General features: G+C 38.7%; 1 protein-coding gene across 11 annotated transcripts in view; it reads left to right on the top strand.

Annotated features, from left to right (window-relative positions):
* Positions 1-13,643, top strand: part of DST (dystonin) — a 293,815-nt gene that overhangs the window by 3,896 nt on the left and 276,276 nt on the right. For all 11 annotated transcript variants that reach the window (XM_042016274.1, XM_042016275.1, XM_042016296.1 and 8 more), the window contains exon 3: positions 12,029-12,217. In XM_042016274.1, coding sequence (XP_041872208.1) covers positions 12,029-12,217 — 189 coding nt within the window. The remainder of the gene's footprint in view (positions 1-12,028; positions 12,218-13,643) is intronic.

Genomic DNA, 13,643 nt, shown 5'->3' with positions numbered 1-13,643 from the left:
TTGGTGTTTCCACTTCTTGTGATTTAAATTTCTTTCTGAATTAGTTTTCCTTATAGTTGAAGCCTCTGGAGTCATTGGATTATGTGAGATTTTTACCTTTCAATTAAAAGGGAAGTAAGCTTCAAGCCCTTAGGCTGGAAGGAATTAATCTGAATGGTATAATTCTTAATGTCTTTTGATTTGGTGGTAAGAACTGTTGAAAAGGAAGGTTCTCATTCAGGATCTCTAAATGGTTGGGTTTTATGAGATTGTGAAGGGATAATTATGCTAATTGCTAAAGTAGCAGTTTTCATATTATTGGGGAAAAATGACCAGTTTTATAAATCTTTTGCCTGAAATTTTCTCTGAGCTGTACAGTTTTCTTTATCTTACCTTTTATATTACAAATACTATGACTTCAGGAACTGAGGGTATCGGTGTCAGTGGGCAGTTGTATCACTTTGTATTTATTTAATTTTGACTCACATATTTTCAGCAAGTTTCCTATGAATGCTTCCACTGAGACCTACAGGTATAAATCTACTAGGAAACAAATCAGTGGAAGTTTTACAGTCCACTGTAAATTCTGACTTCACATAACCCAGGTGGACCTAAACACACCAGTAAGACAAATAGGAGTTGACACTTTATGAAAAGACTGCCTGGGAGGGCTGGTGGTGTGTGTTAACCATGTCTGTAGCAAAGGAAGAGCATTTGGGTGGTTTGAGTTTTGCAGACCCCACATTTCCATTTTAGTACACCGAACAGTCGCTACAAGGTTGTATACATTGAGTCTATTGTTGTGACAAGACTGGTAGTGAAATAGGTCATCCAAGACTGATGACAATTTTTAAGAGCAAATGGATTTTCTAAATCATCCATTATGGTACAAAGGATGCAAAACTGTAGTACAACAGTCTCCAGGAAATGTATATATTACTTTTTTGACACAGATGCCCAGAAAATTGTTCATTAACTTATCCCTAAGTGTACCTTTGCCATAATCATGCCCCTTCTGAGGCTGATTGTGAAACAGTTGCCTAAAAATACAGTTTTAGTTATCTTACAAAACAATAATGAATAGTCTTTGAAGAGTTGCACCATAATTCATCCTGTGCTTTGCAGTTATTTATAAACTGCTCCAGATATGTACAGCTCCACTGAAAGAAGAAATCAGCAGACCCTCCAAGCTGAATTTGAGTCTTCTGTTTGATCGGAGGGAGTGCATTCAAGGAGCACCAGAAATGTGCAGGACTAGCCAGAAAAATGCATTTATTCCCCTATTGAAAGGATGTTTCATTGTCTTTATGGAGCTGAATCAGACTGAAAATATTTTATTTTTGTGTTTGACATGATTTTCCCCCAGGATGTTGAAACTATTTTTCCATTAGCTGTCTAAGAGATAAGGAACAGGTTCAAAGGAAAGTAAATCAGAGACAAAAATAAATTGTTTTCTTAGATGTATGAGAGCACTTAGGTATGGGAATGAATGGAGAACTATAAACACAGGTTACACTGTATAAGGACAAATCCTTCTGTCCATTTTTCATAATATATCCATTAATGTGGCCCAGACAGAGTATGGCACACTGAGCTGTCAAATGGCAAACTAGGTATCACTGAGATTTGGTTTTCGATACGTTGTCTGTCCATCACTCTTTGTCAGCTTTAGTCACAGCAGTTCTGCCTTTAGATAGCCAATAAGCATCAGTCTGTGCTGAGGAACAGCCTGTTTGGCAATTGTATCACAAAATATATGGCAATTGTCTGGTTGCTGCAGCCTCTTTAGCTTGAGTGTCTGAGCTAAACTACCTCCAGAGGAGTTAACTTGGGTATTTGTCTCTGTACCACAATGTAGTGTACAAATGCCTGATACATTTATATAGCCTTCTGGTTGTCTGCATCTCTGCTCTGGCTTCTGATGGTCTGCAGAGCTTTGAAATGCTGAGGGGATCTCCTCTGAGCTCCATCAATCACCTGATAAAGTACTGACATTGTGTCATGTCCTCACGGTTCTCTAGCAGGACAGGGAAAACCACTGCATAAAGATACACTACCTCATAAAAGTACTTACTCTTTAGCTTGCTGTTGGGGAAGATGGAACAGGAAAACCTTGGAAATATGATTGCCTGACAAAAGATTTTGGGAATATGAAAACTACAGGCAACATCGAAATGAAAGCCACTTTTGAAATACCAGGTCTTAGTTACTGAACAACTAGAAAACAATGGTATGGCCACTGAAGTAATCCCCTCTTGATGAAACAATACCCTCTGCTTGCAAACAGGTCCAAGGGTCAGAGCAGACCCTACTAGCTCAGCAGAAGGGGTCCAAAGAGTAGTTTTTAGAAGTTAAGATGTAACACTCTATGGTAATATAAGGACTCTTATAGGCTGTATGTAAATGCTATAGGATTTGTATCTTGTATTAGATTGGTTAGTGACAATTAGAATATTCAGTACAGAAGATGATTTATTGTATTGTAACCAGGACTTCAGACATTCTCACTTCTGATTCTGATTCTCACTTCTCTATTCCTCTCTTCCACTTCTACTCTTACTTCCACTCTTGCTCTTACACCCTCTCTCTCTCTCTCACCTGCTTACTCTCTTGGGCCTGCTCAGAGCTGAGTCTAGCAGCTCTGAGCAGTGCCCCAATACCCACGCCCTTTACAATAAACCGACTGTGTCCCAAGACCTGCCTATAGAGATCTCCATCCGTCTCCGTCCCGACCGAACCCGCCCGTAACTTACACTTGCCTTTAATACAGTTATGCTAACATGGCTATCATGTAAGTATTTGGATATCCAGGTTTCTCAGTATCTACTGTTATGTGTGGAAATGTGTGTTTTAGATGAGCTGCAGTTCACTTGTGCTGTGTGCCATTTAAGTGCACACAAGCACAGCCCTGGTTCCAAGGGGATGCAGGGGGAGCATGGCTTGTGGCTGTCTGCCTGTTAACAGACACATGGTACACATGAACAGAATGGGAACTTCTAGCTGCTACCTTCTGCCCTAAACTAACCTCAGACTGAAACCATGAATTAAAATAGATGAGGTCATACTTGCAGTGAGCACATATATTACCACATCTCCTGTAGAAACTGTTCTTACACAGACAGAAAGGATCATGCAGGGCTCCATAGATCACACACTGCTCAGAAAAGCTTAATCATCTCCACTGACTTCTCAGTTACTGTAGTTAGATTATAAGGGCGACAGATCAGGTTGTAGATGCTCTCTCAGAAACAGCTCAGCTCTTTAGGCTGAGGGTATTAAATGTAAGAAAGCACCACATGCACAGTACCTCGGGGTTGTGTCTGCTCCAGGGCTGTTATGTGTGTTTTCCTTGGGCATGGAAACCTCACCCACACTCTCTTCCATTCCCAGACTGTTTTGAGTAGAGGCACCTTTGATATGCTATGGAAGAATGTACAGAGCGCAGAGTGAAGTCACCTTGATGTTTTCATGTAGGATCTGATTCAGCCGAGCTGGCTTTTTGGGGCCTGGCCATGTCAGACATGTGAGGATACCATCCAGAGCTGCAGCCTCTCACCCTGCTCCATGTGCTCTGCAGCCTGGAGGGGTCTCAGGCTCTGGAGAGTGGGCATGTGGGCTCCCCCAGCCTCCCGGGGCAAGGACTCAGCTCTGTGTGGCAGAGATGCTTTAGCATGTCAGGCTCACAGTGGACACAGCTGATCTTGATCTAGTGTTAGCAAAGCTGCCTTGGTTTTTAGCTTATTCCTTGTGCTTCTGGTTCACCAGGGAGCCTGGGTACCTGTTACCTGGATACTTGTACCCAAAGTGTCAGCCCCTGCTGTGCTCCCTTGTGCCCTACTGCCTTGCACCAAGGAGAGTCAGAGCTTTGCTGTTCCTGACTCATCAGCAGGAATGAAACATGAGTTGCAGCTGAAGTGTGGAAACACCGTATCAGCTACAGAAACTAACTGCACTTGATGTTTGGGCAAAGACACATTTCTTGCAAGTTGTGCCAATGTCCTTATCTCCCCTGTCCACACAGCTGTTTAAATACAACACTCGACTTCAGGACTGTAGGGTAGGTAGTAGAGCAGACTGAAAGTGAAACACAGATCCTACAGGCTTAATTGACAATTATATAAATTGATAGCAAAAATTATACTGAAATACATAATCGTGTCAGACTGAGGTATTGTATTTATCCTTCTTCCTTGTTCTAGAAAGAACAAAATGATAGAACCAAGTCGAGGCATCATTCTCTTCTGATCTGCTTCCACTGCCTTCCTTCATGTGAAGGTAGGAGTTGGAAAGTGAATTTGTTAAAACAGCATCCCCTTATGCAGCCCAATAAACTCACTGTAGGCATTTACAGCTTATAGTCTATAGGGCTTCTCAGCTGACCTAGTGTTGATGTCTGCTTCAGGATGTGCTGGATGGTTCTTCAAGCCTCACTGAATGTGTCGGTTAAATTTTTTATTGGTGGTAACAGGAAGCAAAGGCTTGTTCAGGTATGTTGTTGGTATCTGAATCTAGTTATCTTAATAGATAAATGAATTCCAGCCTAGGTATCTTTTTTTAAAATATATTCCTGCTAAGTCTCTTATCAGTTATGCATCTATGTTATAATTGAAAAAGTACAGACACATCTTCATATGCTGTGGTGGGATAAATCCTACCAGTTTGTGTTTCAAACAAGCACACTGGACAGAAGAGAGTACTTTCTTTGTATTAGATGGTTGACAGTACTGGTATGGTTTAGCAATCTCTGTTTTTTCTTATTCAGTTTCTTACCATATTTTTAATATTTAAAGCTAATTCCTTCTGGCAGATCCTCAATGTATACTGGACACTGCCCAAGATGAGGAGACATGATGAGATGGGAAATGGAGGAAGCAGAGCTGGAAAGGTGACATGCTAGGGGAATGCACTAGTATATTTTAAATTAAACCTTCCCTTGCAGACCACTGATCAAGCAGTACACTGATTTTTTTTTTTTGTTCTTAAATAATTGTTCCCTTCCTACTGTAGGCTTGCAGTGCCCTGAGGTAACAGGGAAAGAACTGGGACAAGCCATCACAAAGCAGCCGTGGAGAGCTGCAAGGCTTCTTGTCAGAGAATGATAGGGCTGTGTGGAGAACAAGCCGGCTTCTGGGGCTTATAGCTTTAGACAGGAAAGAGTATTTAAAGGGTATCTTGAGGCATGACTGGGTGTGCCATTTGGCTATTTGCTTGCAGATCATCAGATTTTCCTAAAGTTACAACTTACCTGTGCTTTGATAGGAATCCTGACGTTATGTCAGGAAAAACCAAATGTCATGCTAAACAGCAGTGTAATATAGCATGGGTTATTAGACACTGTATTCTAAATTCACACCGAAACCTAGCTTCACACAAGGGTTCCTATGTATTTACTTGGGGGGCCTGCTTAGGAACTGGAAAGCAGATTATTGATGTTCTATTTCATGAACTCGGTTGTGAAAGTAATCTTGTTCAGGTTATGTAAAAAGCAATTGCTTTAAATGCCTTTGAATGTGTGGACTTATCTTGGAATATTACACGTGCCAAATCACAGTCTTCAATATCTGAGAAATGGTTCCAGCACTTCTTAGAGTTTAGATTTTAGAAGATAAGAATAATATCTCCTAAAATAAATATAAGGCATGCAAAGCAGCATCAGTGAAAGCTTGCTAATGAGGGAGCGGAATGAGAAATTGAATCCAAAATCTTATATTTTATGCTTTAAATCCTGATTCAGATCTTTATAGGAATAACCCTTTGTAAGATTAAAAAAAATTAGTCAAGAGAACCATACCAAAAAAAAGGTTGCTGTCTATTTTTTTAGTTCTGATAGAATCAAAATAGAACGAACGCAGTTGCATCCTCCTTGGGTGTTAGCGAAGTAATACGCTCAGTGAGTGTAGGTAATCTTCCTGTGATCCTGTGATAGAAAATTTACACGTTGCATTACTTAGCAATCTTTGCTATAGATATCTTGGGGAACTTAAATTGAATCTTGGATTTTGGGTTGAACTTGCAGAACTGGCAGTTAAATAAATGTTGTGGGGTTTTCTTTGGTTCTTTGTAAATTCAGGATGGAAATCTTTATGGAAGAGGAAGGAGGGAAATAATGCAATCTTGGCCACTTTTTAATTTAAAACCATTCTTACGACTCAGATGCATAGATATATGCATATATCTACATCTATCTATCTATATTTCTTTTTTTTCTGGGTAGCAGAAAGAATCTAAAATTTCTTGCTTTCAGTGTGCAGGGGAATTTGATATAATAAAGTTATCTAATTAAACCTGTCTTTTTAGTTGGAGTAGGTATCCAACCATAGGGTTTAATTCTGTTTCAGCCTGTCTGTAAAACAGCTGAGAATGCCAGCATCTTGAGAAGGGTTTGACGCTGTGCAATGTCTGCAGGCCCTAAGAGGATGTGGGTTGCATAGACCTGAAGGTTTCCAAGCTTTAAACAGTTGGTCACCAACTAAAGACTATTTCTTGAAGGCTATTAGTTGACAATGGTAACAGATGATAATTCTCATGCACATACAACCACTGTCCAAAACCTTAAAAGCAAGAATGCAAAGCTGGATATTCTATCTGAGCTTCTTTTGGCTTTGATATTCATTAGCACACCTTAATCTACAGGAATTACTCAAATATCTGCAAAGGCCTTTGCAAACACTTGAGTTCTGCTGTCACTGAATTGTGGCTTAATGCTAGCTAGCACTTTCTCTGTGATTTACTGAAGGTAAACTGGGCTGCAGTCCAGTGCCCACTGAAGCTAATGGAAGGATTTCTGTTGACTTCAGCTGGATATCAGATAATGCACTTTTACTTCTATTGATGTTAATGCTTACTGTCTCTGAGAACCCATACTGGCTGGAAAGGTTGAGTTCCAAGATCAGAATTCTGACAGCCAATATATTCTACATAAAATACTTATACACTGGAAAAAGTGAAAACTGAATATGGTTTCTTATCAAGCATAAAAATAGAGATAACGTGTGGTGAAGGCAGTAGGGCTAGTAGAAACTAGAATGGAGAGGAGAAGGATCTGGTGAATTAATACAATTGCACATTAAAAGAATGGAGGAGACAGAGATTTATATCACTAAAGCAATAATGCACACATGAGGTAGCGTTGATGTATTCATATGGTGTTCTTAAAGAATCAGACAAAGAATTGAAAATAAATAGAGAAAAACAAAGACAGTGAAAGAAAAAGGTTATTTAATTATTATTAAAAATGTCCTTACCTGTAAATTTAAATAAAAGCAAAAGTTAGAAAAGTTTTTTTGGAAATGTCAAATTCCTGTTTTTATGATGAATAAATTAAGAATGAGAATAAGCAAAAACATAACAAGGATAGCAGAGTATAACATATTTGGTTATCAAATACCAGACCATACTGAAGAAATGGGGCAAATAAATACACGTTATGTTGTTAAGAAATGCACGGTTGAGTATATTACAGAGAAAAGTCCTTAGCCACTTTCTTAATTTTTAGGCTTAAGATCTTCAGAAAGGGCCTTTTGAATGACTTTTAACAGTTCAGTGAGGACTACTTTCAGATGTGTAGCCTCATTGGAAAGAAGATGGGATGGGAAGTGTTTAAACAGAACAGAAAAACATGTTCTACTGTTATATAGTAATATATATATTCATACCAGTAATATGAATTTATAAAAGTACTGTATTGAATTATGGGGATCCATCAAGAGTGGTTTCCATGAATATGGAAATATAAAACTCTCACAGGAAAAAAAAGTGGTGGAAGAGACCAGAACCATTTCATGTAGAAGGAGAAAAATAAAAGAAGTCTGATGATAAAATGTGTATGGAATGGTGAATACCATATTGAAGGCAGACCAAAACCTAGTCACCATGGGTCTGATCCATCCTATTCAATTTGTATACTCACAGTATGGATGTCTTTGAGTGGTCAGCTTGGGCTGTGGTTATGGCCAATGGAGAGAAATGGGTGCTGTGAGGGAGCGGTTCTTCTGGCCTGCTGGCTTCGATGGCTCGAAGGGCAACCTGGGGAGGTCATGTCTGCTGAACTTTGGTTAGGGGAAATCCATATGTGTTTCTATAGACAAAAAATGAGTCACTGAATCAGAGTTGTGAAGTTAAAACTTGGCTGGATAAGGTATTTTTTTACTGAGCACCTTACTGTGAAAGTAATTTTACACAGCATACTCTGGCATGCAGTGACCAGGCTGGCAACATTCATCATCCATTTGGGTATAAAGATAGAATAGGTTCTTTCAATACATTCCAGAGAAAAAGCCAACCAATCAATCAAACAACAAAAAAATCAAACCAAAACCCCCCCAGCATTCAGAGAAGACTATAAAGGATGAATTTCAGCTAAAATAGGCTGATCTCCCCAGCCTGTTTCCTCATACAGAAAAGCTCATTTGAGACCAGGTGAGCTAGCCTTTGGCTCTGCACCAGCCTCCAGAGACACCTCTCCATTCCTGTTTTCTGTAGAGTTTGATTAGGAAGATCATTCTTCCTGGATTCAAACAGACTCTAACTGGAAGAATGCACATAAAGATTTTTGTGGAGTAGATAATTCCAGGTTCAGTTTGCCTTGTGTCTTCCTCTGATATGTCTAAAACTGATTCCGGTGGTTATGTGAGTTGTTTCTTTAAGGAAGGATACTTTAGGGTAAATCTTTGTGCAGCTATTTTGGTATTTGGAAGACAGGTTTTCTAAAAATACATGTTTGAAGTTTTGTTTGGTTTGCCTTGTTTCAGAATGTTACAGGCACAAAAATGAGTCAGGCAGTAGGTTCTGGGAATGAGCAACTCCCTCCCAGCGCAAAGAACAAGAAAAGGTTTTCATTGCCCGGTGACACAGCATTCACATGGTACTGGAAGCTACAAATTGCTTAATGGTGTTAGAGCATCCTCGTTGTAATATCCATGTGATTTTAAAATCTCCACCTTTTCCTCAGTGATTTGGTCTCAGGTGGTGTACTGTACTTCCCTGAGCATTTTGTAACACTTTTCTGCTGGTCTGTGGGCACTGATTTAACATCTAAAATAGTGCTGTCTTTGCCAAACAAATATTTGTGTGACTTCCTTGTTTTTTATTTTGATTGCTGTATTAATATGATGTTTTTAATTCTGGGCTAAACTGTGGGATAAATAACACAGATGACACAAAAAGATTCTGTTCATTTCACTGTTTAGAAGGAATCACTGGCCATCCTAATTTTGCACTGAGCATAGGAGTAGCAGCCACCATATGTTACATCACTTTTAACGCCCGTCTTTGTTTTTGATTACCAAATTTTGAAATTTTCCAGATTTGCATCTTTTCTCTGGCAAAGTCTCATTTCAGGAATGAGTAAGCAGTTTGGGTTTTGGTCTAAGGACTCTGCCCTTGTAACTTTATCTTTGTAGATATGGAATTAATTTTCCACCCAAAAATCATGATCCTCTGCCTTTATCACATTATAATCCTCCCCACAGCAACCATTTGTGATACTGCAGGCAGATTATGACTTCAAGAGAAGAATAAGCTTCAGCAAACAGAAGCAGATGAGCTCTTAAAGAGATAAGGATCCCATTTTCTTGCTAGTAATAAACAGCAAAAGTGAAAAATACAGAAATATCAAGGTGAAGCATTGTCTATAAACAGATTTTTCTGGAAATCACAGGTGACTTTTTCATATAGAAACATAATAATCAGTAAACCTTGACATATTTTGAGGTGACGCCACTCGGTGAGACAGACTCACATACTTAAATCCCTATTTGGCATGTGTTTCTAAGCACTTTCAGAGCTGCTTAGCTTCTATCAAATTCTTCTGTTACATAAACATACTTTCCCAAAGAGTTTTATCCAGCTAATGGGATGTTAGTGTGGTGAGGGAGCAGTGCAGAGTATATCACAAGGCTTTGGCCAGTAACCCTCACATGTAAATAAAACATAATGCATTTAACATTTAGAAAATCTATCCTGATTTCAGAACTTGGAACAGATTTGCTGGGTGTTTTGGTCTCTTAAGGAATATTTGCACTTACTATGGAATAATCCCTCATGCACACTAGCATTTTTTTCTAAAAGAAAATTTCCACGAGCAGTAAGCTCTGCAATAGTAGGCTCCATGAGCTGTGTTTTTCCTGTTATTCTGAATAGTCCCTAGTATCATGTTGAATGATACATTGTATCTGTTAGCTATTTTACAGTGTAGAAAGGAAATGGAGCAGTAAGCTTTCCCACTGCAATAGTGTGGCAGAGTCTCACATTTATGTCTTTGAATGTTTGGAAATCCTTCTAAATCTGCTGGCTGCAGTGGCTTCCACTGTTCCACGGCTTGCTTTGGTTGATATGGACAGGGAGGGTCCTGCTCCCATTCAGATATGGGGTGTCAAGGTCTGTCCTTACCTATAGTCTGAATGATTCTATTGCTTCAGTAAAGTAGGAGGGATCATAAAAAAAGATTCAAGAAATTTTGGCTGTACCTTTGCATCAGATGTGTTTCACAGCCCTGATGCACCGCATACATGAACCTCCCAGACTGACTAAGTAGATTTGGGCTCTATTTCTGTCCCTCCTCTCCAGTGTTCATGTGTTGAAGGTTGTTACTTGGAAGTTACTTCACCTTCACTTCAACCTTTTTACATTATCTGTTGCATGCAGTGTGTATTTATAGCAATTACTAGCATGTCTATGTAAGTGTGCATTTGTGTCTTTTGGCCATTTAAGGGTATATTTACTTAACGGAGAACACCTTTAAACAATGAAGATAGCTGTTTGTCTGTCTGAGTGTCCAGAACAGACTGTTGCTGTCTTCCCTTGCAGTCTCATGAACATTAGAGGAGGAAATCCAAATTTCACAGAGCCATACTTTTGATGGTTTCAATTTACCAACATAACAGCATTTTAGCATAACTCTTCTGAGATGATTTCCTAATTAAAACAACAACAAAAAAGGCAAAACAAATCATAAAACCCGAAAGCTAATGGAAGGGGGGAGAAAAAGAGCAGCAGATTTATACGGAAATGTACTGCTCCCACTAGTTTTCTGCTGGCAGGAATTCAGGATATTTAGATTCACAGCATAGATTTCTGCAGTTTTATCTAAAATCTAACCTTGCAGAAGTTTGATTCTAAAATGCTGGCTTTGTTGTGTAATGACTTCAGTGAGGTATTCTACTAGAAGAAAAAAAGAAAGTAGAAAATTAGGAATTCCTGCATCTATTCTTGGTTTTGAAAAGAAATACAGTCCTTAAACTGCAGACTGTTACTAAGGATGTAGATTTGGCTCACTTGTTCTGAAAGCTGATGCGACTAAGTGAATGAATATTTACAACTTGGCCAAGTTTAATATCAACCAACATTGTATTCGGTACAAATGGCCCTTGTCAGACTTGTGCATGCTCCTGAGGGGACTCAGTGAAATGAGAGAATGCTCATTGTAAATGCTCTGCAGGTAGCAATAAAGGGATAGCATTATACATGTTGCCATTAAAGGAATGAAATTCTGTAAGGCCATGAGCCATTCTGGATGATGCTCAGAGGTTTTCCCAGAAAGCCTCTAAAAAGCATTTCTGACGGGCATTTTTTCCTGAGTTTATTAATTTGGCCAAATACACTCATATTTCTGAGGTGATATAAATTGTTGCCACCTACCAATTTTTCTTCACTTTCATTCTCAGAAAAAAAGTCCACATTTTCAGCCCATGCTCCCTAAAACCATTTCTCATGAGGCCAAGAATTAACCTGGAAAATTTTAATTATAAATTTTAAATTAGAACTTTTTAGTTATAAATAACTAAAAGTGTGAGCCTATAAAGAAAAGCAACAGGAGTTAGTGCTACTGGCTGTGTCTATAATACATATAATTGAGCAATATAAATCAAATGTGATATTAACAGCACTTGGCAACATCTCTTTATTGTTACATGCAGTATATATGGACATTATGTTAATTTAAGGTGAGCATGCCTGTACCTTGAGTTGTTCAGATCCTGTGTGATTTGCTGTTGTTACACAGCTCCATTCTGGGAGATGCCAAACACGATGGTGGCTTTTTCTCTTACAGGGCTTTAGATCAAGTCCTCGCCATGCCAGAAGACGTGTAACACCTCGCCTGGAGGAAACACAGCCTATAGTGGAAGCTCACCATCTAAGTGAGCAGGAAACTTCTGTAAGAAAAAGAAAAATCAAGAAAAGCAGCCGGGTCCAACCAGACTTTTACCATTCTGTTCAAGTTACCCCGACTCGAAAACCTGTAAGTATTCTACCTTTAGGGATAAACAGCACTCAAAGTATATTATAGAGCACTCAGAGTATATTACAGTCATGTAATATAATTCTAATTTTTGGGCTATTCATATTCTATTCCTTGATTTAAAAACCTTTTCAGTTCTCATATTCAGCAGCAAATCCAGATGAAAGTTTGTAAGACTGTATTTAATGTTGATGAATAACTCTAAAAAATAATCCAGTCCTGCAAAAGGGGTTTCTGAATTTTGATTTTTTAATTTAATATTTAGACTATAGACTATAATCAAATTAGATATTTCATTTGATAGTTTTATAGTGATTTTTCTTAACAGGTTTTTATAGCACATGTGCATTTTACTGAAATTCCGTACTCAGGTTTATCAGTGATGCTATGTACCAAGTATCATTACTGGATCCAATCTTGAAGTCTCTTCTACTTTATACACTATTTACAATCTTTCTGCTCAGCAAAACTTAGATCAAATCTCAGAATTCTTTGCTCCTCAGTTTGATTTACACACAGTTCTTTTAATACTCATAACCTACTTTTAGTGTGGAAATACAACAGTTTGTTGAAACACACAGTTCATAAGGTAAATTTGTGTGAAGACCTATTCTGTCCTGCAGGTATAATGCATTTCTCTTTTTAATGAGAGCTCATTGCTTTGATACATTTTCTGACTAACTTTTCTGTGCTTATATTAAGGGGCTTGAACAACTTCTATAAAGTTAGTATTATTAAAAAGGTAACTATTGAGCATACCCTAAAAAAGATTATCTTGAAGTTGCTAGAACCTAACAACCTTCCTGGACTGCTGTTAACTGAGCACCAAGAATTATCAGTGAGCTCTGAAGATGGCTTGAGGAAGCATTCCTTAGTGGAATTACATTGCCTGAGAGCAAAAAACTGGTGCAAAGAAAGCCATAGCTGCCAATAACTGCCAGAATTTTTGCCTATGATCTGAATTTGTTTGTCTGCTTTCACTTCACTACTCCCCATTTTCCTCTGTTCTCTCATGCTTCTACTCATGATTTATTTTACACTGCTCATGCTTCTGTGGTTTAATTTTATCTGATGGATCTGTCTTCTACTCTTCTTAAAGGATCTGCTGTCACTTTCTTCTCAACCATCTCCCTTTCACTCCCATCCTATCTTACTTTCTAGACTACTTGTCTAGCTCTGTTACTAGGTCTCCAGCCTTCCACCAGGCTCCCTCTGTTCATTATTTCCTTCTGGTCCTTTCCCTGCTTCATTGTCCTTCCTTCACCTCTTCCATCATCAACCCTTTTTTTCCATACCACTCCTGGTTTCCTTTTTTTATTCCCTTTTTTGTTTGATTGATCATACTTTTTTCCATGGTAAGCCTATGCCAAGGGTAAGACTGCCTGTCACTGCTGAGGCTGTAACCAATTGCCACTGATTACCAACG

The sequence above is a fragment of the Corvus kubaryi genome, unplaced genomic scaffold, assembly GCF_017639235.1.
Source record: "Corvus kubaryi isolate FWS band 111438036 unplaced genomic scaffold, C.kubaryi_AGA036_p1.0 split3-73, whole genome shotgun sequence".
In the NCBI taxonomy this organism is placed as follows: Eukaryota; Metazoa; Chordata; class Aves; order Passeriformes; family Corvidae; genus Corvus; species Corvus kubaryi.
The sequence above is the reverse complement of the archived record's forward strand: the minus strand, read 5'-3'. Positions and strand labels throughout refer to the sequence as shown.